Genomic DNA, 25045 nt, shown 5'->3' with positions numbered 1-25045 from the left:
TGAAGAATACCAGTCTGAAGTCTTCTATTCTTGTCGTCTTCGTTGGCTGCTGCATATTAAGTGGCAGACAGGACAAGATCAGCAATGAGCATATTGGTAGCTGAACCCTTCCACCACCCTCGTCAGCATTGGTTCAGTCTTGCTGACTTTTTTGGTATGGACATGCTATTGGGATGGAAGACCAACAAATTATGAAATGCATTTACCAAGGAATGTTGCTACCTGGCTAGCAATCACATGGGCACCAAAAATGTCTGTGGTGCAAAAAGATTGCCAATAATGGACATAGACTGAACATCCAGCTAGACAGTCTTAAGGACATAGCTAGATATGATCTCAATGGCATTTGATCTCCGGGAAGCCTGTCCCTTTGGGATTTGCCATGATGATGATTTGTGAAGGGTGCTTTTGAGACTTCATGACTGGAAATAAGTGCTTCTGGTATGATTGTTTTGAGGGAAAGAGTAGGCTACAAAATGTGGGGCTGTGGCTACATCCGGGTAATCTAGCTAAAGACATCTATCCCAGTAGGATTGGTATTATTCACAGAGGTCTTAAAATGGTGTTAAACTCCTGCAATTGTCAGTTTTTTTCTTATCTGTGTGGCATAACTCCTCCCTCACCACCCCTTGGCTTAATGTCAATTTAATGTTTACATGGTACCTGTAACAGATAATCTTAGAGGATATTATCTTATATGTCTTACATATTGTACAGTAAGAACTCTTCCTGTAAGAGCTAGCTATTAATATATTTTACAAAATCAGTAGCACTTCAAGAAGTTTAACTATATAATGCTATGTTCACTCCTCAGGTAATGAAGTGCAATTGGGGAGTATGGGTATCCCAGTAAAACCACTTGCATGTGTATTTAGGTATTAGATATATGATATACATTTTATACAGTATATTTGATTTATTAGTAGTCTTATCTCTGGCAATTTAAACTGTATCTTCTTTTCCCACCTGAACTTCCTTACTATTTCTAGCCCTCAGTAGAGATGCTCTTTTCTTCCTCCTTTTCCTCCCTCCTCAATTGCACAATGCTACTTTGGACTGATTAATAACATGCTAGTGTGTAGACTTGCAGTATCAATTGGGTTTTCCTTGCTGTTTCTTATGGTGCACATTTTAACTCTCTTCTTTTTCTTCCAGGGAATGCAGCCTCACCTCCAGGCTCTGCTATCCCTGTACAAACTTTTCTGCCCTGAGCTGGTGTCTATAACTCTGCCTGCAAAGATGAAGGTGAGGAATGGAGTGACTCTCATGTGTCCGTGTTGGGATTAAAGTGTGTACTGTCCTTCCTACATAAGCAGCTTTGCTTCATAATTCAGTGGTGAAAGAATAATTCTGTACCCTCTCTCCACTCAGTAAAATGAAACCATTAGTTTTCAATGGAATTTCTACCATTTATTTATACTGAAATGAGAAAACCTATAAAACAATTCAGCAGAGAAGGGCACATAGCAAGCAGGTGTAACCGTGTCCTTACTCTCATCTTCCCTTGCCTGTTTTCCTCCTATTGTTGTACTCTTTTTATGTCTTGTACATTTGATCATAAGCGCTGTGGGGGAAGGTAATATCTTCCTATGAGTTTGCTGGGCATTGTCCAAACACCTTTGGGTGCTGCTGCAGCACAATAATAATAATGGAAGACACCAGTCAGAGTAAACATTAGATCAGGGGTTCTCAAACTTCATTGCACCGTGACCCCCTTCTGACAACAAAAATTACTACATGACCCCAAGATAGGGGACCAAAACCCGAGCCCCCCTGACTCCCACTACCCCAGGTGGGGGGGTCAAAGCCTGAGCCCCACCACCCCAGGGAGAGGAAAAGCCAAAGCCCAAGGGCTTCAGCCCCAGACTAGGGGGGGGCCTGTAACCTGAGCCCCGCCGCCCAGGGCTGAAGCCCTCGGGTTTCAGCTTTGGCTACTCACGGTGGGGCTTGGGTTTCGGCCCTGGGCCCCAGGAAGTCTAAGCAAACCCTGGAGACCCCATTAAAATGGTGTTGCAACCCACTTTGGTGCCCTGACCCACAGTGAAAGTTTTAGCTATATGAAAAGTAATGGTGGGGAAGATGACAATGTGTTCTGAGATGGGTTTGGGGGAGTTTCAAGGTAGGAACAGACTGGATGGCTTTATTTTCATAAATGTTTGTGTGCTGTGTACGCAGCAAGGTATTTGGTGAAGTTAAGATATGTACATATATCTTATTTATATGCTTAATACTGTGCAAAGACCCCCAAGAACTCTGCAGCAAACAAAACCTACATTTTGCAGCAAGGCTGCCTGGTTTTTCTGGCACTCCAGTGAGGCAAATTTGTCCAGTTCTAAAAATTGAGGCTTTTACTGACTACAGTATGAAAGCAAGTTACACAATCAGTCAAGTTTTCCTTGTGGCGTTTGTTTTAATGTTCATTTCAGATTATTTTACGTTGCCCCAAATTAGCAGTTTTCATTGTGCTGCAGATTTATCGGTGGGAGTAGATAGAACTTTTGGTACCCACACATGCATTGGAGATAGATATTTCCAGGCTTAGGCCAGTTCACCTCATAAATTTTTTTAAATCTATTTTAGTTAAATTGGTTCATAAGGCAACTTTAGAGTTGCCATATTGGGGGTTTGGGGGCTTGCATTAATTAAGGGTTATTATTTAAAAACTGATTGTAACTTCAGTGGCGCAGACTTTGTTCAGATAAAGACTTATGCTGGCAATTTTGCATTTGGTTTGTATTTCAAAAGTTTTCTTCACAGCCATGATATCTAGAAACTTAATCCAATGTTCAATGAAAGCTGTGATTATCCAGTTCTCTTCTATGGTAGATCTCACTGCTGTTTGAATGCATGGGATCTTCACTATAAACACACACGCATACCTGGGCGGGTTTTATTTAATACATGAAATACTTTAGATCCAGTCTTTATGAATGGACAGCATATCGGCATCAAGATCCTAAAATAGATGCAAATTCCCATGCTTTTGAGATCCCGGGGACTTTTTTTTCTTACCTTTTAGAGAAAGGTCATATGCCTTGAAAATTACTTACACATCTTTCAGATTGTAGTTAAAGGATAATGAGTCCAGAGAAATAAAAGCTGTACTGTACTGTGACAGAGAAACATAGCACCTTTAGGACTGTCAAGCGCAGTCCTTACAATAGAACACATAAATGTCACTGTAGTGACATGTATCAAATTGGCAATTGATTTTTCTGTCACTCTGCCTTAGAGTTTGGCCTCACACATAGCTGCCTGGATTGTGTTTTCAGACCTACTTCAAGAACTCAGAAAGCCTGTGGAAGGCAGCAATCAACACCATAAGGCGAAGAAATCAGGGAACGTCTCCAACATCCCAGCAACTGATTCTAGGCACATGTCACCCTCAGTCCCGTAAAAGAGTAAGTTATGAGAACTTATGTGAATCCTAGACAATGCCAAGCATGCTGAATTGTGGAAAGGAGCTGGGGTCTGGATAGACATTGGGGAAGGTAGTGTAACTTAATGGGAAACTCTGCCTTTATATTGCAAGTCTGGGTTATGATTCACAGGATAGTACTTTGCAGGATAGCAAGTGAGTGAGTGATTCCCAGTTTGGGCTAATATTGGTTGTCTTGTTTATAGTGTATTTATCTGACTGCACTGAAATCCTGTTTGCTACTATTAATTTTGGTTTCCTGTTTCTCTCTCCAGAAATGGAATACCCAGTTGATTTTGCCTGCATGCAGTACCAACACGAACAATCCAACTAGCAGCAAGGAGATCAACCATGCTGACATCCTCAGTCACAGTGAATCTTTCCCAGTGGAGCAGCTACACACCTTCACCCAGCTCTTACAGAACATCCACCGCCTAGAGGTGAGTGTCATGAAGGCCTCAGCATGAGCATGTGTAATCTTAAAGGTGACCCAGGGATGGATGGATGGATATATATATAACCTATTTATTGGGGAATAGGTGCACATGTTCTCTATCTCCAAAGGGATATACTGTATTGGGGAGTGATATGAAAACCTGCGACCTGTGTGTATTGCCTGGTGGAAAGAGTTTGGACTACTCTGATAGTGTCAGCTTTGTTTTGGCACCTTTCAGAAGCAGACATTCAATAGCTGGTTGTCCTGGTTTCTCTTGCAGTTTCCTTCCCAGATGGGCTCAGTGCTAAGGAACTCCTTGCTGCTTCACTACATTAATTGTGTCAAAGATGAATCTATCTACTTGAGGCTCTACTATTGGATGGGCCAGACTCTTCAAGAAGGTAAGAACTTAACATTACCAGGTATGGTGAGGAGGAAAAAGGATATCTTTGAGGCTGTAATGGTACTTAACTGTACAGGCATGTGTGATTGTTGTTTTACTGGTACATAAAAATATCTGAGATGACAGCATTGACTTTAACAGTACCCGTCCAGGGAAGGGGGGTTTGTATTCATAGAATATCAGGGTTGGAAGGGACCTCAGGAGGTCATCTAGTCCAACCCCCTGCTCAAAGCAGGACCAATCCCCGACTAAATCATCCCAGCCAGGGCTTTGTCAAGCCTGACCTTAAAAACTTCTAGGGAAGGAGATTCCACCACCTCCCTAGGTAACACATTCCAGTGTTTCACCACCCTCATAGTGAAAGTTTTTCCTAATACCCAACCTAAATCTCCCCCACTGTAACTTGAGACCATTACTCCTTGTTCTGTCATCTGCTACCACTGAGAACAGTCTAGATCCATCCTCTTTGGAACCCCCTTTCAGGTAGTTGAAAGCAGCTATCAAATCCCCCCTCATTCTTCTCTTCTGCAGACTAAACATCCCCAGTTCCCTCAGCCTCTCCTCATAAGTCATGTGTTCCAGTCCCCTAATCATTTTTGTTGCCCTCCTCTGGACTCTTTCCAATTTTTCCACATCCTTCTTGTAGTGTGGGGCCCAAAACTGGACATAGTATTCCAGATGAGGCCTCACCAATGTTGAATAGAGGGGAACGATCACGTCCCTCGATCTGCTGGCAATGCCCCTACTTATATATCCCAAAATGCCATTGACCTTCTTGGCAACAAGGGTACACTGTTGACTCATATCCAACTTCTCGTCCACTGTAACCCCTAGGTCCTTTTCTGCAGAACTGCTGCCTAGCCATTCGGTCCCTAATCTGTAGCAGTGCATTGGATTCTTCCGTCCTAAGTGCAGGACTCTGCACTTGTCCTTGTTGAACCTCATCAGATTTCTTTTGGCCCAATCCTCCAATTTGTCTAGGTCCCTCTGTATCCTATCCCTACCCTCCAGCGTATCTACCACTCCTTCCAGTTTAGCGTCATCTGCAAACTTGTTGAGGGTACGATCCACACCATCCTCCAGATCATTAATGAAGATATTGAACAAAACCGGCCCCAGGACCGACCCCTGAGGCACTCCACTTGATACCAGCTGCCAACTAGACATGGAGCCATTGATCGCTACCCGTTGAACCCGACAATCTAGCCAGCTTTCTATCCACCTTATAGTCCATTAATCCAGCCCATACTTCTTTAACTTGCTGGCAAGAATACTGTGGGAGACCGTGTCAAAAGCTTTGCTAAAGTCAAGGAACAACACGTCCACTGCTTTCCCTTCATCCACAGAGCCAGTTATCTCGTCATAGAAGGCAATTAGATTAGCCAGGCATGACTTGCCCTTGGTGAATCCATGCTGACTGTCCCTGATCACTTTCCTCTCATCTAAGTGCTTCAGAATTGATTCCTTGAGGACCTGCTCCATGATTTTTCCAGGGACTGAGGTGAGGCTGACTGGCCTATAGTTCCCAGGATCCTCCTTCTTCCCTTTTTTAAAGATGGGCACTATATTAGGCTTTTTCCAGTCATCTGGGACCTCCCCCGATCGCCATGAGTTTTCAAAGATAATGGCCAATGGCTCTGCAATCACATCTGCCAACTTCTTTAGCACTCTCGGATGCAACGCATCCGGCCCCATGGACTTGTGCTCGTCCAGCCTTTCTAAATAGTCCCGAACCACTTCTTTCTCCACAGAGGGCTGGTCACCTTCTCCCCATGCTGTGCTGCCCAGTGCAGCAGTCTGGGAGCTGACCTTGTTTGTGAAGACAGAGACAAAAAAAGCATTGAGTACATTAGCTTTTTCCACATCCTCTGTCACTACGTTGCCTCCCTCCTTCAGTAAGGGGCCCACACTTTCCTTGACTTTCTTCTTGTTGCTAACATACCTGAAGAAACCCTTCTTGTTACTCTTAACATCTCTTGCTAGCTGCAACTCCAGGTCTGGTTTGGCCTTCCTGATTTCACTCCTGCAAGCCCAAGCAATATTTTTATACTCATCCCTGGTCATTTGTCCAATCTTCCACTTCTTGTAAGCTTCTTTTTTGTGTTTAAGATCAGCAAGGATTTCACTGCTAAGCCAAGTTGGTCGCCTGCCATATTTACTATTCTTTCTACGCATTGGGATGGTTTGTCCCTGTAACCTTAATAAGGATTCTTTAGAACACAGCCAGCTCTTCTAGACTCCTTTCCCCCTCATGTTATTCTCCCAGGGGATCTTGCCCATCAGTTCCCTGAGGGAGTCAGTCTGCTTTTCTGAAGTCCAGGGTCTGTATTCTGCTGCTCTCCTTTCTTCCTTGTGTTAGGATCCTGAACTCGACCATTTCATCACTGCCTCCCAGGTTCCTGTCCACTTTTCCTTCCCCTACTAATTCTTCCCAGTTTGTAAGCAGCAGGTCAAGAAGAGCTCTGCCCCTAGTTGGTTCCTCCAGCACTTGCACCAGGAAATTGTCCCCTACATTTTCCAAAAACTTCCTGGATTGCCTGTGCACCGCTGTATTGCTCTCCCAGCAGATATCAGGGTGATTGAAGTCTCCCATGAAAACCAGGGCCTGCAATCTAGTAACTTCTGCGAGTTGCCGGAAGAAAGCCTCATCCCCCTGGTCTGGTGGTCTATAGTAGACTCCCACCACGACATCACCCTTGTTGCTCACACTTCTAAACTTAATCCAGAGACTCTCAGGTTTTTCTGCAGTTTCATACTTGAGCTCTGAGCAGTCATACTGCTCTCTTACACACAGTGCAACTCCCGCACCTTTTCTGCCCTTCCTGTCCTTCCTGAACAGCTTATATCCATCCATGACAGTACTCCAGTCATGTGAGTTATCCCACCAAGTCTCTGTTATTCCAATCACATCATAATTCCTTGACTGTGCCAGGACTTCCAGTTCTCCCTGCTTGTTTCCCAGGCTTCGTGCATTTGTATATAGGCACTTGAGGTAACCTGCTGATCACCCCTCTTTCTCAGTATGAGGCAGGAGCCCTCCCCTCTCACACGCTCCTGCTCGTGCCTCCTCCCGGTATCCCACTTCCCCACTTACCTCAGGGCTTTGGTCTCCTTCCCCCGGTGAACCTAGTTTAAAGCCCTCCTCACTAGATTAGCCAGCCTGCTTGCGAAGATGCTCTTCCCTCTCTTCGTTAGGTGGAGCCCGTCTCTGCCTAGCACTCCTTCTTGGAACACCATCCCATGGTCAAAGAATCCAAAGCCTTCTCTCCAACACCACCTGCGTAGCCATTCGTTGACTTCCACGATTCGACGGTCTCTACCCAGGCCTTTTCCTTCTGCGGGGAGGATGGATGAGAACACCACTTGTACCTCAAACTCCTTTATCCTTCTTCCCAGAGCCACGTAGTCCGCAGTGATTCTGCTTCTGGTTGTTGCATCCGTGTCTGTACTCCTTGTACTCTGTTTCTTTATTCCCTCTGGTTTAGAATGCACTTGGTATAAGCTTGATAACCAGCAGTATGAAGAAGAGTTCAAGGACTTCCTGGATATCGTCTACAAGACAGAGTGTTTCTTGCAGGTAAGCACCTACTTAATGAAGCCCTGTACTCAATTAAGTCTTTTGCTTAGGATGTATTTGTGGCTCATCCATTTCCTGTGGGATGCCTTAAAGATTACAATCTTAGAAACAGCAATAAGAGATTAGCAAAAATGCGTTCGAAGGGCAAGTCCAGGTTGCTGAACTGTCTCCTCTTTCTGGAAGAATGATAATTTGGGAAGCTGCAGTCATTAGCTGACGGATTGCATGAGGGAGGGTCTCTGCCCTTCTCTAGTGAGTTGTGGCGGGGAATTGGAAAAGGGAAGGGATTGTGATGAATTTTTTTTTTTGAAGGTTTTAATCTTGTACCCTTCAGGAGGGGTTCTCTTCCTGTGAAGAATTCTTGTATAAGAGCCTTCCCCTCTGGGATGGTTTCTGCTGTCGATCGCAAATCCTCAGGCTGGTGAGCTGGATCCCCCTCGGCAGCTTCTCGGGTATGTAGTCTAGACTATGATCTTGGACTATATCTGGTCTGGCTGGATTGGATTCTTCCACAGATATTTGACTTCTCTCCTCTGTTTTCAGAAATGAAACCACATCTTTGTGAACCTCTGGCACAGCTTTTTTTCACATCATCCCTTTATTTTAAGGTAATTCAAGGACATTATATTGGTCACATGCAGATTTAGTTGGTATTGCTGTTCCCACTAGGGGAAGTAGGTGAAGCAATCTACAGACAGTAAAATGGGCTTCCCAGTTTGGTGCTGGATCTGGGCCTGTCCAGCATGGGTCCTCTCCAGTTTACAGAGAGGGTTAAAATGTATAGTGGGGAGGTAACTATTTTAGGAAGCCCCTGGCCCTTTTCTTTTTTTTTTTATTATTTTTAATTAAGCAATTCCAACTGGAAATAAGGCACGGTGTTTGAATTGGAAATACAAATATATTTTGCACCCACCATGATGCTGATTTAGGTTGGTATAATCCAGCAAGACCGCTTTTCTTTTGTTTCATCGTTTCAGCCTGAGTTCTGTGTCCCTGCACTTGTTACACCCTTTGTTAATCTCCCTGCCTTGAGTGCAGGTGTCCTACATGGAGGTTTCAGCTAGCTCTTTGTCTTTCTCATAGTCCTGATGATAAACTGTCTGAAACCTTCACAGTATACTTTGAAAATGATGGCCTATTTTTATTTAGCATTCAGACATTCCTCTACAATGTACATAATCCACTGCTTTTTCCCTCTTGCAGTGTAGTGTTCTTGAGAGTCTGAAGGAGCTGTTGCAGAACTGGCTGAATTGGCATGTAATGCAGTTGGATATGGAGTCGGATCCTAAAATCAGTCCTTTGTAAGTTCATCTGAATTGCACACCATGCAGTATTTGTGTGTGGTGTTCATGAAAATATCCTGTTTTTATTCCCCACCACAAATGTTGACTAGAGAGTCAGAAAATGCTTTACGGCTTCTGTGAAAATTAGCTTAGTTGTGAATCCTGTTCTTTATTTTATTTTTAATTTATTGCAATCACTTCTATTAAGGTTGCTATGGTTTATTCATATCTTGTATCTTGCAGTAATGTCATTAAAAGAACATATCTTAATGTTTTGCATGTCTTTTCAGCAATGTAGTACTCAAAGTAGAATGAATGTACCAGTAGCATGAACCACACTTACAGCATTTTATTAAGGGAGTTCCGGGGTATGGCTGGATAGCCTCCGCATAATCCTTGTGTTCCCCAAGTCAAAATTCCTTTTTCACTCATTTCTACTTGACACAAACAGTATTTTCTAGGCTTAGAAAAGAACAATCATCTGCCTAGGTTCTCATACCCAACTCTTCATCATAGTATCTGAACATTTAATTCATATCCCTTCCTTTCTGACTTATGAGCGCTTTTTAAATTGTCGAAATGTAAATATCCCAACTTATCTTAGACCACAAAGCAGGCAGGTTGGGGTTAGTTTTTGTCAATCCAGGCTTGAGGCTGTAATACTGAAGCAGTGATGCAAAAAGCTATGTTAGTAAAAATACTAACATTGAGAACATACAGGCCCAAAAGTCAGCAAATTGAAGTCAAGAGCCCTCCAGCAATGAAGACGTGGCGATATTTTGTGTAGTATTTTGGATAACTCTGTTCTGTTTAATTTGTGAATGTATCCAAGTTAATGTTGCTGACTTCAACACTGAGGGTGGGGAAACCTAGAGTTCTCTTGTCATTCTGCTTAACTCTGTTCTGTATTTTAAAGCTGACGAGTTGTGTTAACATTGTCTGTTTCTCCGACTGCTGTTGTAGGAACACCACTCTTTCTGGACTGGTGAACTCTGTGGCTGAGCTGATCCACTTTGTAGGGTGGATCTCCACTGTAGCACTGCGCTTGGAGAACAATGCTACTTTCTTGCTGTACTTTATTCTGGATTTCTATGAGACAGTATGTATATCCCATTACTCTTAGCATTTTAAGATGTCCCACTTCTCTAAGAGCAGTTTCCACTCATTGTGCAAGAGCATAACATATCCTTCCTTGTAATAATTTTTAGATGTTATGCTTGATTAAGTGCTAGAGCCTTCTAATTGCTGGACAGGTCCACTAGTCATAGATGATAGCTTCTGCATCCAAGTTTAAGGCCAGAAGGGACTATCAGATCGTCTAGTCTGACCTGCACATTTGAGGCCACTAAACTCAACCCAGTTTACCCCAAATTTAGTCTAATCTAGATTTTTTTTTTTTTTTTTTGACTCCAGTACTTCAGTCTTCTGGAGACGAAATTGTGTGCCACAGACAGAGAATAGGGGGGACCAAGAGGTACTAATGCCCAGGGTCTCTGTATTTGCACGGAATTGAGTAGGTGGGAGATGACCAGATGATCCTAGCAAGCCCCATGTTCCCAACCCATGCAACCCAAGCCCCATGTTCCAGTGGAAGGCAAAAAAATCAGAGGGTCCCTGCCAATCTGACCTGGGGGACAATTCCTTCCTGGACCCAAAAAGGGCAGTCTGATCCTGAGCATGTGAGCAAAAGCCAAACATCTGAGAGAATTCTCTATACAGCCTGACCCTTCCAGGAGACCAGCTGAAGCCCTGAAGCATGGATCCAAGTAGCTATCCTAGAGAATTTTTGTATTTTTTTTTTTTTTTGGGGGGGGGGGGGGGGGGGGGTTGGGTGCTATTGATATTCTCTCACACAATAGCAAGATATTAAAGGGATACTACCAACCTGAATCTTTTTGAACTAACTAGAAAAAACTCAAATTTCAATCCTTTTAAATACTTTTTAAAATGTTTTTCTGAAAAAAGTAAGACCTTTTCTTTACTATTTGTTTCAGAGAGTTTAAAGTGATTTAAAAATAAAGGGATTTTATTTAAATTACTTTTTTCATTTTAAAAATAAACCTGTCTGAAATTGACGACAATGTTAGGGTCTAAACTTATTATACTCTATTAAACTCTTTTTAAATTAAAACCAACACTCAAGTCCGTGTTTGCGGCCAAAGTTTTTTAAATAAAGTCAAACTACTGAACCTGGAGGAAGTCTCTGGCTAAACATCTGGAACCAGAGTTTATTGAAGTGCTAATCCAGCTTTTGACAGAACTGGTTGAATCAACTAGTTCGTTCAAAGTTGAGAAATTGATGAGGAGTTGAAAAAGCAAAAAAACTTGTCTTCGTCTTTCAGTCAATGAATAAAAACAATGCGTGATAGGATGAGGCATCCTAGTTCTAAAATCTTAAAGGATATTGTGACCAGAAGTAATTAGTTCAATTTACTAATACTTCCTTTATTTAACAGATCGGTTAGTTATTTAAACGTAAAACATATTTTGATTTTTTTTTTCTTGTGTCCAGCACATTTAAGGTAGTTTTATTTAACTGTTTGTGTCCTTTGAATTGAATTTGTTTCTATCCACGTACAATGTGATACAAATCACGAGTGTAAAATATTAATCTACTAAATCCAAAATGCATCCGTCACCCTCTTCTAATATAATACATTAATTCAGATTCTTAATTTTTACTTTGTTAATCTATATAATTGATTTAAATAAATGCATATATAGTGTAATCTCGCAGTTGGCAAAAAGTACCAATTTTAGCATACATTTATTTAATTGCAAATCCTGCGTTTTAATGGTTACCCACCAATGAGAATCAACCTTCCTTTAGAAGAATAACCTGAAAAGTACAAATGCAAAATAAGATTAAAACTGATTTTAAATCAAGGTTTACTGCCTGCTGATTTTAAATCATGAATAAATCACATCTTTTCTGTATCAAGCTATATGTAGAGGGAAACAAATTCAATTCAAAGTGCACAAAAACAGCATTTTAATTTAAAATCTCTTGAGGGCAAAGCTTTCTGCTGTGGCCAATTATTACTACTTGAATTGTCTAACTGATAAAATGTATTTGGTCTCAATTATGTGATTCACTGGTAATACTTAACCCAGACTTGCTGTTAGCTTGGACTGGACCAGACCTGAGCTACAGATACAGAAGTATCAGAGAGAAAGTGGCTGCTGTATGGTCTCTAAAGGGAAAAATTAGATCTCCACTACCCAGTGCGAGAGTGTAGGCCAATTTTCAGGGTTTAGACTGACATTTACACAAGCTCCTGCTCAAGAGTCATGGTGGATTCTACATCAGTGGCAATATTTGAAATCAAGATTGGATGTTTTTCCAATAGATCTGCTTTAGGAATTATATTGGGGAAGTTCTATGGCCTGTCTTATGCAGGAGGTCAGACTAGATGGTCATAGTGATGCCTTCTGGCTTTGGAATCTATGAAAGACTTGATGATGTGGTTGGGGAGGGAACAAATGGAATTGCTTCTCTCCCACCTTCCCTTCCAAGGTGTCAGTTAATAGGAGCGCAGACAAGTGATTTAATGCTTGTTTTTCTCTGTAGGTGTTGTAGGAATTGATAACGGTGGTTGTAACAACCTGTATGGATTTGTTTCCTTCCTGCAGGTGTGCGATGTCTATCTTAAGTATAACCTACCCTTGTTGTTGATGCCTCCTCCTGGAGTTTTCTACCCAGCACTGCTCAGCATGGATTCTGTCAGTCTGAACCAGCTCTGCTACATTATGTACAGGTACCAAAGATGGGGGAGGTCTTTTGACTTTATCACATCTTCTATTCTGATCATCCGTTGGGGAGATGCCTCTCTCTGTTGTCAAACAAGAGCATGGGAATTCCATGAAGTCTTCTGTGTTCTCTCCCACTCTCTGTGTGAAAGGGGCAGGAGTGGGAGTTCTTGGGCTATTCTGAGTGCTGGCCATATACTTTACAGCAGTGATTTTCAACCTTTTCCGTATTGTTATCCCAAATAACAACAGAAACAAGTTTCAGGTCACTGATGCCATTTCTGAGGGAGGGAGGTAGGTAGGTAGGTATTCCCTTAATACTTTGAGACCTTAAGTAACTCACCTAACAGGTTCAATTCCTGACTGATGCCTAGAGCATCAAACTCCCAGGCTTGTGCTCTAACCCCGTAGTTCTCAACCAGGGGTCCGAGGTCCTCAAGCAGGTTTCAGGGGGGCCTCCAAGCATGGCCAGCATTAGACTCGCTGGGGCCCAGGGCAGAAAGCTGAAGCCCCACTGCATGGGGCTGAAACCCAGGTCCCTGAGCCCTGCCACCTGGCGCTGAAGCCAAAGCCTGAGTAATGTGGCTTTGTGGGGGCCCCAGTGGCATGGGGCCCCAGGCAATTGCCCTGCTTGCTACCCCCTAATGCCAGCCCTGGCTTTTATATGCAGAAAATCAGTTATTGCAGCACAGATGGGCCTTGGAGTTTTTTAGCATGTTCTGGGGGCCTCAGAAAGAAAAAGGTTAAGAACCTCTGCTCTAACCATTAGACTCACATTTGCAGAAAGAGGAGTACTGTGCTGAGCTGCCCTGTTTAGGGCAGCACTGAGTCTGAGGGGTTTTGCTGCCTCTGAGTCTAGGAGGCCTGGAGGCTGCCTGCAGGTCTGGAGAGCGCATTGTTCATTTCTCTGTAGGACCTACTGAACTGCTGCTGTTCTTGGTGGTGTGTGTTCCAGTGGTTGCATTGGATAAGAAAAGTAGCCAATTGCTGACAGCTGGCGTAGGGCTGTCCATGTGGCTTTCTCTCTAAGGAGACTGCAGGGTAATTAAAGTGACTGTGCGCTCTCCGGGAGATAAGAGCAGCTAGTGCTTATTTATACAGGAAAAACTGTCAGATTCTATTACTTCCAGTGGCTTCCATTTTCTACACTTTTTGAATGAAAGGCTCCTTTTTAAAAGCATGCTGCATTTTTGTGCTAGATTTCAGGGCTGCACACTGCATATAGCCTGTTGAGTCGTATGAAGGTGATTTTGTCCCTGATTTGGTTGGAACACATTGCTCATGCAACAAGGAGGTCCCTTCCAGTCCTATATTCTCTGTTACTAAGGAACCTCAAAGTTTGTTAGTTGAACGAGAGCTCATCTCTTAGTATCTTCCTTCTCCCTAGTCCCTGGGTGGAGGCTGGTCCTGTGCCAAGTGGTGAAGTCCCTTTGAACTCATCCTTCCATCAGTGTTTATAATTAACGCTCCATGTCTGTCACAGACGTCACGGATTCCGTGACTTCTGCAGTGGCTGGCTCAGGGGCTGCCCAAGCTGGGCAACCCCTGGGCCAGCAACAGCAGTTTGGGAGTGGGAGGGGGCTCAGGGCTGGGGTAAGAGGTTGTGGTAAGGGATGGCACTTACCTCACCGGGGAGGAAGGAGGGAGGCTCCCCAGAAGCGGCCGGCATGTCCCTGCAGCTCATAGGCAGAGAGGCCAGGGGGCTCTGCATCCTGCCCCTGCCTGTAGGCACCACCCCGCAGCTCCCATTGGTTGCGGTTCCCAGCCAATGGGAGCTGTGGAGCCAGCGCTTGTGGAGGGGGCAGCGCACAGTGCCCCCTTGGCCTTCCCTCCTGCTAGGAGCTGCAGGGACATGCTAGCCGCTTCAGGGGAGCTCTGCGGAGCTGGCCTCCCTCCTCCTCCCCCCCCAGCACCAGCAAGGGTCCTGGGCCACACACCACTACCTGCCTTCCTTCCCTCTCCCGCCAGCACCAGCGGGGATCTCGGGCCACCAGCACCCGCAGCACTCCTGGAGCGCCCCCTCCCTGCAGAGGACCTGTGGCCCCCCAGCCCAAGTTTTAGTTAGGGGTATATAGTACAAGTCATGGACAGGCCATGAATTTTTGTTTACTGTCCATGATTTTTACTAAAAATACCCGTGACTAAAAGGTAGCCTTATTTATAATTGGAGGAGGAGGAAAGCTCAGCCTTACTAGTGGAGGATAAAAGCTGCCTTACTTGTTCTGAAGCAGCACTCCTGCCTTTCTCTAGTATTTATCTGCATTAGAATTCAGAGGGCACTTAAGTCTCTTCCATTTGTTCATTCCTTTAGGTATCGAACCAACTTGGTAGCTGCGAAAGAAAATGAGCTGATTAAAAAGGTACTATGAACAAACCTTTGCAGTAAAGTACTGTGGACAGTAATAAAAGGGTTATAAACAAGTTGTTGGGGAGGCAGTGCTTTAATGACACTGTTGCAAGGAGTAAGGGTAGTACACCAGTGCAACAGAATTGTTTTCTGATCCCATCAGACAATACTGCAATTCAAGTTCAGTAGCCAGACTTACCAAGAGTACAACCAGTACATAATGGCCATGGTGGGCTGTCTGTGGACATCCAGTGCATTCCAGAAGGATATCCACCCTCAGGGCATTCGCCTAGATCCGGAAGTACTGAAGAAAACCAGAGTGCAGGAGGTCAGGAACAGCTTCAACATTGTCCACCACCCAGCCCTAACGGGCTATGCTATACTATTCCTGCAGCAGGTAAGGGTGTGAGCAATGTTTGGCAGCACAATAGTGGGGAGCCACTCTGAATCAGTCACTCCACCTTGAGAATTCAGCTAGAGAACTGTCCCCCCTCTTGCACTGCTTGAGTTGACTTGTGTTTTCAAGCATTGGTACTCTGCTAGGTGGGCTGAAACCAGTGCTTTGTGTTCATCTCAGCCAAGCAGCTCAGTCTGAACAGTTTAGTTTTGGTTGGTTGCTTGGTATAAAAGTACATAAGGCAATGGTTTTAAACGTGTTTTGCTTTTAAACTCCATGATTATAGTGTGGCCAAATCCTTTTGAGGCATGGGTAGAAGTAACATGGCTAAATATTAAATGTCCAAAAACTTCATTAGTGTGGAATTGAGGTTGCCCAGTGGTGCCTTGTGCCCTTCTAGAATGTGGAGAGTGGCTAAACTTAAACCTCTTGAAAATCAGGGAAATGCAAAACTGGGGTACATGCTCCCCCGCAACACAACCTTAGCTGTCCCCTGGAGCTGGCACTAACTACTGGCAATAGTTCAATAAGCAGGGGGGGGAAGCATAATTAATAGAGATGAGGCTGTTCTATGAGAATTTGTGGCAGTCTCCACAGATTTGAATTCCAACATTTATCTGCATGCACTCCAAATGCCTTCATTGTGTTATTTGTAGCTGTATTGAATGAGGGACAAATAAGTTGGAGGAGGTTGACGGAGCTGCTGTTGTGATATGATGAGATGCATGTGTACTTGGAAGGATGAAGTATGCCCCATTTCAGCACTGAGTTTTGTACAGTGTTGCCACAGAGGTGTGCACAGGTGTCTTCCTTGGTTTGGGGATTGTCCGCATTCTGTGGCATACAGTGGTCTTTAGGGCTTAATGAGGAGGAAATGAAGGCAATGTCTCAGAAGGAATCCTCAGGACATGGATGAAAGGGCGGTAACGTTTAGCAAATCTGGGGTGGCTTGTGTGGAGTAAGCTCAGGGTATGCCTACACTGCAGTTAGACACCCGCAGCTGTTCCATGCCAGCTGATTCGGTTTGTGGGGCTCAGGGTAAGGGGCTGTTTAACTGCAGTGTAGATGCTCTGGCTGGAGCCCAGTCTCTAGGGCTCTGAGATGGGAGAGTCCCAGAGCTTGGGCTGCAGCCTGAGCTGGAATGTCTACAACGCAATAAAACAGTCCCTTACCCCGAGCCCTGTGAACCCCAGTCAGCTGGCACTGGCCAGCTGTGGGTTTTTAACTGCGGTGTAGACATACCCTCAGTGTTTGAGTGTAGGCCAAGTGTAAGTAGGTTCTGTTTGCTACTCCTGTCTTAAACCTGAGTTTTGCCACAGCAAACAGGTTTTTAGACTTTGGCAAGACAGCACATGAGCACTAAGGGTTTTGCAGCATCTGTAAGGGAAGTGCTGGTATGTGTTTTATTGGCATGTTGGGACCTTACTCTGCCATCTTTTGAGTTAAGGTCACATTGTGAGTGTGGCATGTATCTTAACTTTGTATTTCTGGTTTTCAGAGGTCTAACTTCAGTGCTCACCTGGGGGGCAGCGAGAGGGGCTTATTCTCAAATAAATGTTTACACTTGGAGCTATTTATTTTGCTCCAAATTCACTCTCGACCTTAATCCAAGTTAACTTTCAAGTGTAGGCAAGCCTTCAATTCCATTGTTTAGGAAACATCATTACATTATCCTAACTGTCTTTCACCTTTCCTCTCTAGTCACTCACTGCTAATTTCCTTGACAATACTTCTAATGTAAAATCAAAGTCTGCATGTGTGTGTTAGAGCACTTTAAAATATTGCTTTTAAACCAGAAGTCTTTGGTCTCAGGGCAGAATTTCCAAAAGGAGCCCATGCAGAATGCAAACAAAGCAAGGGACATGCATCATATGCATTCTCTGAAAACTGCCATGCCCTATCCTACCCTTGAACGTTCAGTGCATGGGTGCAGCTTATACTCCCTGAGGGAATTCTATGCCAAAAATATTTTAAAAATTCTGTGCACGATATTTTATTTGTCAACATAACACAATGTAATCACACCATTTTCAATTATTTTGGTAATTTATTTCAAATAACTGTCAGCAAGTATGTCTGTTACAATACAGTCAACAAAAAAAATTTAGGGAATGTTTTTTGACAAATAGTTTCTTTACTAAGCATATTAGTACATCTATGTGGCTCCACAGTAAGCGAGAGGGGACAGTGTCTTGCGCACATGCCCAGCCCTACCCCCCTGATCCAGGTGTAGGGCAAGCAGGCTCAGCCCGGTAGGATCCTAGTGTGGGTGGCTCAGTGGGGGGGATCTGGGTGCATGGGGGCTCATTGGGAGGTTCTGGGTGCAGGAGGAATTGGACTCTGTAGGGGGGATCCAGGTGATGGTGGTTGGGGGCTCAGAAGGGGTGTATGGGAGGGATGGGACAAGGCAGAGGGTCTGGGTACAGGGGGCTCAGTGGAGGGGTCCAGGTGCTGGGGGAGTCAGGCTAGGTGGGTTGGGGGGGTCTGGGTGGGACTGGTGGGGTGGGGGTCCTGGTGCAGCTTGTGGGGGCTTGGTGGGGTGGGGGTCTGGATGCAGAGTGGGTGGGGCTCAGCAGGGAAGTCTGGGTACGGGGGGGGGCAGATGGGAGGGCAGCTCCTTGCACAGTGGCCCCTCGTCCACGGCTGAGGCATGTGGGGGCAGGAAGCAGGGTGTATGTGGAGCTTTCTGCAGACCTGAGGGCGGGTCTGACCCGGCCCTGGGAGTGGCCTGTTCAGGGGGGAAAAAGTCCGGTATACTGCCCCTCTTCCCAGCCCAGCTGCGACCAGCAGCTGGAGCCCAGCACAGGATAAGAGCCACTGACGGGGGTGTCCCCTGGCTCTGGGTGCACCGCGATAGCGAGAGGGACAGAGCGAGCCCAGCGCCGCCCCCAAAGCAGTGATTTAAGTCTCTCCCAGTTGTTCTCAATGCCCGAACTAGACATGCCCCACCCCACCGCAAACCGCTACCTGACAGGGATGCATAAATCAATTTTTCCGTGAGGAAAGAGTAAAATCTGCAGGGGACATTAATTCTATTCTTGCGCAGTGGCACAGAATTCCCCCAAGAATAGCCACTTAGATTCAAAGACCACAGCATGTTACCTTGCGTCACCCAGTTGCTCTAATTACAAAATGTAACTGTGCTGCTTGTTCACCTAACTGAACTTCGAAGGGATTTTCCTTATGTTCTTAAAAATGCTTTTACATGATAAACAAAAATTGGGAGAAGGGAATTCTGACTTCTCCAGCTTTATAGCAAGACTTTCTTTTCCTTCCATCTTTGTCCTGAGGTCCTCTTACACCTCCCCACACCCTGTAGAAGACATTGCTGATGGGCAGTGCTAGCATTCCTCATCCAGAATCACTGACTGTTCTCTACATGGGAACCACAAACAGGTTTAAAGATTGTTAGCAAAACAAAGGAGAGGAAAAGTTCTTGTCTGCAGTGCCTGCTTCTCCTGAAAACATGCTCCATTGTTGAGTAAATCTTTCCAGAGCACCAGAGGGTGCTGCTCTGCAGCAGATTCAGAGAACAGTCCCTGAAACAGTGAGGCAATAAACTAAGCCTCATAGGATTCTCTATTCTTGCTCCCATTGGTAGTGTTGAGATGGTGGTTCCTTAGCCTTTGAGACATGGGAATTCAATAAGTTTATAAATATTCCTTGTTTCTGTCCAGAAGTATTGACTTCTGGCAGAGTACTTTCCATGGTACCTTGCTATTTATGGATTGGTGTCAGGAGAATGCTACAGCTCCATCCTGGTGCATATTCACAATTGCCATAGCTTCCTTGCACTCACGGAGCTCCTGCCTTAAGGGGACTCAGCAGGGCTGAGGCCCAACAACTCAGGACAGAGGGTTTTATCTGATCTGACTTCTGTTTACTTTTTTTTTTCCCCCACCCCACAAGGCTTGGCCCGAAGATAAAACCCTGAACTTCAACTTAATTAAGGTAATGTGTTTTATTTTCAAATAGTATGTGAAAACTGGCTGTATTGAGCTATAGGTTAATACTATAAGTACAGGGGTGCTATTCACCATCTTCAAAAATACCATGTCCAACGAGAAGGATAAGGCGCCTGAAAGGAGGGTTTATGCTCTCGTCTGGTCATGACGCATGAGAACTCAATCAAAGATGAAGACTCACTTGTGGATCCAGAGAAGCTTGCTTCAGTTGCATTCACTACAGAGTTCCAACTGTTCATAATGAGGACAGGACTGTGTGTTACCTGATGACTAGAGCAGTGTACTCTGGTCTGGGAGCATTTTGGTATAGCAGCCATGTACAGCCAGTGGACTTACACACCTCTGTCCTGAGGCTTCATTTATTGTAGGTCAAGAAGTTTTACTTAACTCTTAACTATTGGAGAATTTGCTCCTGGGGAAATTGTTCTCTCACAAATGGATTAAGCTTGTCAGAATTTCCAATATCAGTCTAAATAGCAAAAAGAAAAGGAGTACTAACAAATTTAGTTAGTCTCTAAGGTGCCACAAGTACTTCTTTTCTTTTTGCGAATACAGACTAACAAGGCTGCTACTCTGAAACCAGTCTAAATAGTGTTCACATTCTGGGGTAGCAGTATATTCTTTTTTTTAATTTTAAAGTGAATGTACTGCTAAAGTGACTGTGAATGCTGCTACACACAGAAATCCTCCACTGAATAGGATCAGCCTGGGCAGTGACGGTTCAAGCTTCCCCTTGTGCTGCCCTGTCAACGTGCCTTAAAACTGAACTAGGGTAACTTCATTGTGGGATGGAGAGTTCAGTTTTATGGCTCATTCAATCCCCAACCACTTTGCTGGACCTGCCAAGGAGACAACCAGTGGGCTTCTGTCTCCCAGAAATGGGATTTATGTAGGTCCTGAGAAGTTACCAAATGATAATGACTTTAGATCACTATCAAGGTAGGCCAGATTTGAAATGGTGACCTATAGGTAAAAGGCTCAGTGTCAGATCCTATGAGGCATCCAGTCACTTGGGAGCCTGGGGTGGGATGTAATCTTTGTGCAGTGCATAATTATGTGGCAGGGCAGGTGTATTCAGGCTTTTTATAGTCTGTATTTGCATATTTCCACGTTAAGGCAAAAGGAGGCTACAACTGCATCTATGGCCCCAGACACTTAACTGCCATATTTCTTTTTCTATAGGGGAGGAGGTGGAACTGGTATCTGGAATATCTCTACATGCAGGGGTTACAAGGCCTGAAACTCTTCATCGAAAGCAGCATCAATCGTGTTTCCCAGGTCTCCCAAACCAAGTCAGGGAATGTTCAGGTGTAACAAACTGGTTCATAAGGATTCTTCTGATTGTCCAGACCAGGAGAGCAGAGTATAGCAGGCCCTGCCTCTGACACCTCTGTAGTCTAGGGAAGAAGTAGACTGAGCAGCTAGCTGTGTTACATTTTGATACTGACGTCTCCTTAGGAAAACAAGGACAGGGAAAGAATGGTTGAACTGACCTTATTCAACAGTGCACTGAACCTGGATGTCCCTGCCAAACTTCTGTGGTTTGCTGCTGCTGAGTTTGTGTTCTGTGCAATGTCACTGGTCACTATCCATTTCCTCATACTGGAATGTCTACTTCAACTAAGCCACAAACACTTCTGCTTTTCTTATTTCATTATAGCACTTAGCAGTGCTCCTTCACATAGAAGTGATTCCTGACTTCCCTCTGCGGTGTGTAATGAGGAACACCGTGTGTGTGTGTGTGTATATAAATGCATGCATGCACACACACCTTTCTACGGTATTGTATATATTGACTCAGGGACTTTAAGGAACCTGCTGGGTCCTCTGTGTTGGTGTCTGTTTATACTGGTTTTGAGGGTCTGTAACAGGCTGGCCTAACTGACCCCTTAGATTTTGCTTTCAGTATGAAACCGCCTGAGGATGCTTTCCTTTGTACCACTCTGTAGGATATTCTCACACTGTAGCTGGAAAATTTTTGTGCTGAAGTTCATGTTTTATGGATGCTTTGAGCACCCTTGGGGCATTGCTAACAGCTCACTATTTTCTTGTGACAAGTCTAAATGCAGTTTTCCCTTTTGAGCTTGTAGCGATGTACATAACTGTGTATTATATGTTTATATTATGTAAAATACTGCCTTAGTGCCACTGCAGAGGAACTCTCTTGAGATATGTTTCTTCCTTCCCGCCCTTTTTAAAACTCAGATCCAGTTAAAAGAAACTGAACTCCATTTTCTAAGCAGGATATTTTGGGTGAACTTCACACTGATGTTGTTGTAAAGCAGGGTCTGGGCTCTTGAACTTCCATGCTCAGAGGACAAGAGAGAGAACACTGATCATGATTCCAAGTAGTTTGTACTTTCTTTCTGCCTCCGAAAAGGAGACACTTCAGGAAATGTTGACGTGTTTTTCCTTTTTCAGCAATGGTTACCAAGAGATGGTGGTGTCTTGCCTCTGAAAGATCCTGCTTGTTCCTTTGTCTCCAATACCGTATTAGCCTTGGGGTCATGTTGTTGTCTAATGACTTTGTTAATAAACACTTATGTTCAAACAGTGGATCTGAGAAATGGCTTTTTACTTTCTCATCAGTGGCTATGCCCACAAGTGTGGCTCCTATCTTCTCAGAGAGCAGGAGAACCTTTTCCTGAAAGACTTTCAGAATAACTCTTGACAAAATGAACTTTTATTTGGAGTTAACGTGTGATGTTTTGAGGCCTTTTCCTACCCCATCTGTGGGGGCATAAAACTAGGTTACCCTCATGGAGTCATAATAGCAAAAAGATATCTCCTCATCCTTCCCCTTTAAAGGGTAGCTCAAGGCCCATAATGCATCCTACTGACATTCTCACTGTGCTCCAGTCTCCATGATAACGGTTCCTCAGTACTGAAGCTCAGTGCCCACCACATCAGTATGAATGGCCTCTGTCCAGCTCTCCTTGGTATCATCAATCCCAGTACTGAAAACTTTTATGGTTTCACATGATCTTACAGTGCAAGCTCTACCCAAATCGCCTCTTCTCTGTGGTGAAAATACCTTCATGGTACTGGCCACTAATACCATGCAATAATAGTACAGAGACTGGTTTTGCCTGAAATGCCTGTTAACTCCACTTTTAGAGGTGGAATATTCATTTTCAGCCTCTGAAGATAGCAGGGAGATATCACCTAATTGCTCTTGAAGGTCTCTCTCATTTAATTCCTTTTTCTCCAGTAGGGAATTTAGAGCACATTTTAATAGTCCTAGGTGTTCACTATGGCCATTCCCCATAGTGGATCTCAACTAGTTATAGACCCATCCACAAATATCATGAGCTTGTCTCTGACTTCTAGGGCATGTGGCTTCCTGTGCTTATGTAATACAGCATGCCAGACTTTACCTGCTCTGTGTGGTGAGTGGTTGAAATCTCTCTGCCCAACGTATATAATCTAGAAGAAAAGAAACAGGTTTCCCCAGTTTTCATTTGGGGACAGGGAACATCTTTGCTGTGTGTTTATACAGTGTTTTTAGCACAATGGGGTCCTGCTCCATGACTAGGACTTCTAGATGCTATGCTTATACAGATTATAATTGAACTTGTGGAAGAATCCTCTAAAGGTATGCAAGGGGGGATACCCTTTTTTTCTACTGTTGCCATCCAGGCTGCTGCTGACAAATGCTTCCATTCTCATGGGGAGCCCCCAAACCCACCATCTTGACTTCCCAGGAAGTCTGCCTTGAAATAAGCAAGCTGGAGTTTGGGAGCAATTTATCAGGCATGCACAGCATTCCTTTCTGTAACGAAGGAATGGACAGATCAGGACAGACAATGCCTCAGTAATGTGTTAGATCATGCTCATCCCTGTCTGCTGATATTTTGTATTCCTTCCCTCTCCATGTCAAAAAGCTGAGAGTCCCAGGAACTGATGCAAAAAGAAAAGGAGGACTTGTGGCCCCTTAGAGACTAACCAATTTATTTGAGCATAAGCTTTCGTGAGCTACAGCTCACTTCATCGGATGCATTCATCATGAAATTACTCCAGGAGCTTTCCACTTAGTCCTTGCAGACCACCTCAGCAGGCAATTTGCAACCAACCACAAGTGGTCAGTCAAAGACACCATTATATGAGGTACAGTCACCCATTTACATTTTGCTGCGTGGGCCGGGGGGAGGGGAAGGGGGTGTCAAAGCTCTGGTTTCCTGTCAGATGCCTTCCTACATGTCCGTACTCCCGGGATCTATGCTTACTTGCCAATTGCTTTGATACCATGGGTTCTAACAAAGCTCAGCCAGAGCTCAGTCACGATGATCACGTAACACCACTATTGCCTGGGCCAACTCAATTCTGGTTCTTGGATCTGAGTGATTGTGGTGGATAATCAGTGGAACATAAGCTCCCTTGGTGATGGTGTGGCCAAAAGAGCCAATTTGATCATGGGATGCATAAAAGGGAATCTCAAGTTGGAGGAGAGAAGTTATTTTACCTCTATATTTAGCACTGGTGCAACTGCTGCTAGCATACTGTGTCTAGCTCTAGTGCCCACAATTCAAGAGTGATGTTGATAAATCTGAGAGGATTCAGAGAATGATTAAAGGATTAGAAAGCCTGAATTTAGAGGGCTAGATTGAACTCCTTGAGTCTATTTAGCTTAAAAAAGAGACTGTTAAGGGGTGACTTGATTACAGTCTATACATATCCACATGGGGGAACAACTACTTAATAATGGGCTCTTCAAGCTAGCAGCAAAAAGTATAACACCATCCCATGGCTAGAAGTTGAAGCTAGACTGTAACATGGTGGCTGGCATCTGAGCAGTTCCTTGTGGCCAGGGTGCCCCACCCTAGTTTTCCCCTAATTTAGGGCTCCTTAAACAAAACTCACTTGGGGACAGGGACCATCTTCCCCAGCATCAGCACTCTTCTTTGGGTGCCTTTGCAGGATAGCTGCAGTTTTGCCCTCACTGAATGTCCTCTGACCCTTTATAGCCCAGGTGCTGCCCTGCTGCATTAATTGGCTCAACTGGGAGCACCTGCTCTGACACAGGGGCCTGCCACTCTGTGACAGACAAATTCAGACCAAAAATAAGCTGTAATTTTTTTAACATGTACTGCATGAGAGTAATTAATCACTGGAAAACGTACTAAGGGTTGTGGTGGATTGTCCATCACTGATATTTAAATCTAGATTGGATGTTTTTCTAAAAGATCTGGTCTAGCAATTATTTTGCGGAAGTTCTATGGCCTGTGTCATACAGGGAGTCAGACTACATGGTCCTTTGTGGCCTAGGAATGTATAAATCTATCTATCCATCCATCCTCTACTACATTTACTACTTCTTCTCGAAGGAGGTACATCTCCTTCATTACACATGGATGCCAGCTGGCTAACCTCCAACCGTCTTCAGAGGTCCAAAATATACTGATTCATCTTAGGAAAGTATTCTACCAAACTTACACATTCTACCAAATGGAAACTGTTCACTATTTGGGC

The 25045-nt window shown here is 44.3% G+C and overlaps 1 protein-coding gene across 14 annotated transcripts in view; it reads left to right on the top strand.

The window, feature by feature from the left end:
* Nucleotides 1–22255, top strand: part of CENPI (centromere protein I) — a 31598-nt gene extending 9343 nt beyond the window's left edge. For 6 of the 14 annotated variants that reach the window (XM_037909212.2, XM_043522218.1, XM_043522219.1 and 3 more), the window contains 14 exons: nt 1156–1245; nt 3273–3401; nt 3694–3858; nt 4135–4255; nt 7743–7834; nt 8169–8286; nt 8378–8442; nt 9038–9135; nt 10081–10216; nt 12751–12875; nt 15179–15227; nt 15378–15611; nt 19521–19562; nt 20759–22132. In XM_037909212.2, the coding sequence (XP_037765140.1) occupies nt 1156–1245; nt 3273–3401; nt 3694–3858; nt 4135–4255; nt 7743–7834; nt 8169–8286; nt 8378–8442; nt 9038–9135; nt 10081–10216; nt 12751–12875; nt 15179–15227; nt 15378–15611; nt 19521–19562; nt 20759–20890 (1596 nt within the window). In that variant the 3' untranslated portion in view covers nt 20891–22132. Of the gene's footprint in view, nt 1–1155; nt 1246–3272; nt 3402–3693; nt 3859–4134; nt 4256–7742; nt 7835–8168; nt 8287–8377; nt 8443–9037; nt 9136–10080; nt 10217–12750; nt 12876–15178; nt 15228–15377; nt 15612–19520; nt 19563–20758 lie in introns of all 14 variants that reach the window. The other 8 variants (XM_043522215.1, XM_043522212.1, XM_043522213.1 and 5 more) reach the window with 2 other exon arrangements.
* Nucleotides 22256–25045: the final 2790 nt, after the last annotated feature.

The sequence above is a fragment of the Chelonia mydas genome, chromosome 9, assembly GCF_015237465.2.
Source record: "Chelonia mydas isolate rCheMyd1 chromosome 9, rCheMyd1.pri.v2, whole genome shotgun sequence".
In the NCBI taxonomy this organism is placed as follows: Eukaryota; Metazoa; Chordata; order Testudines; family Cheloniidae; genus Chelonia; species Chelonia mydas.
This window is presented reverse-complemented; position numbering and strand designations above follow the sequence as displayed.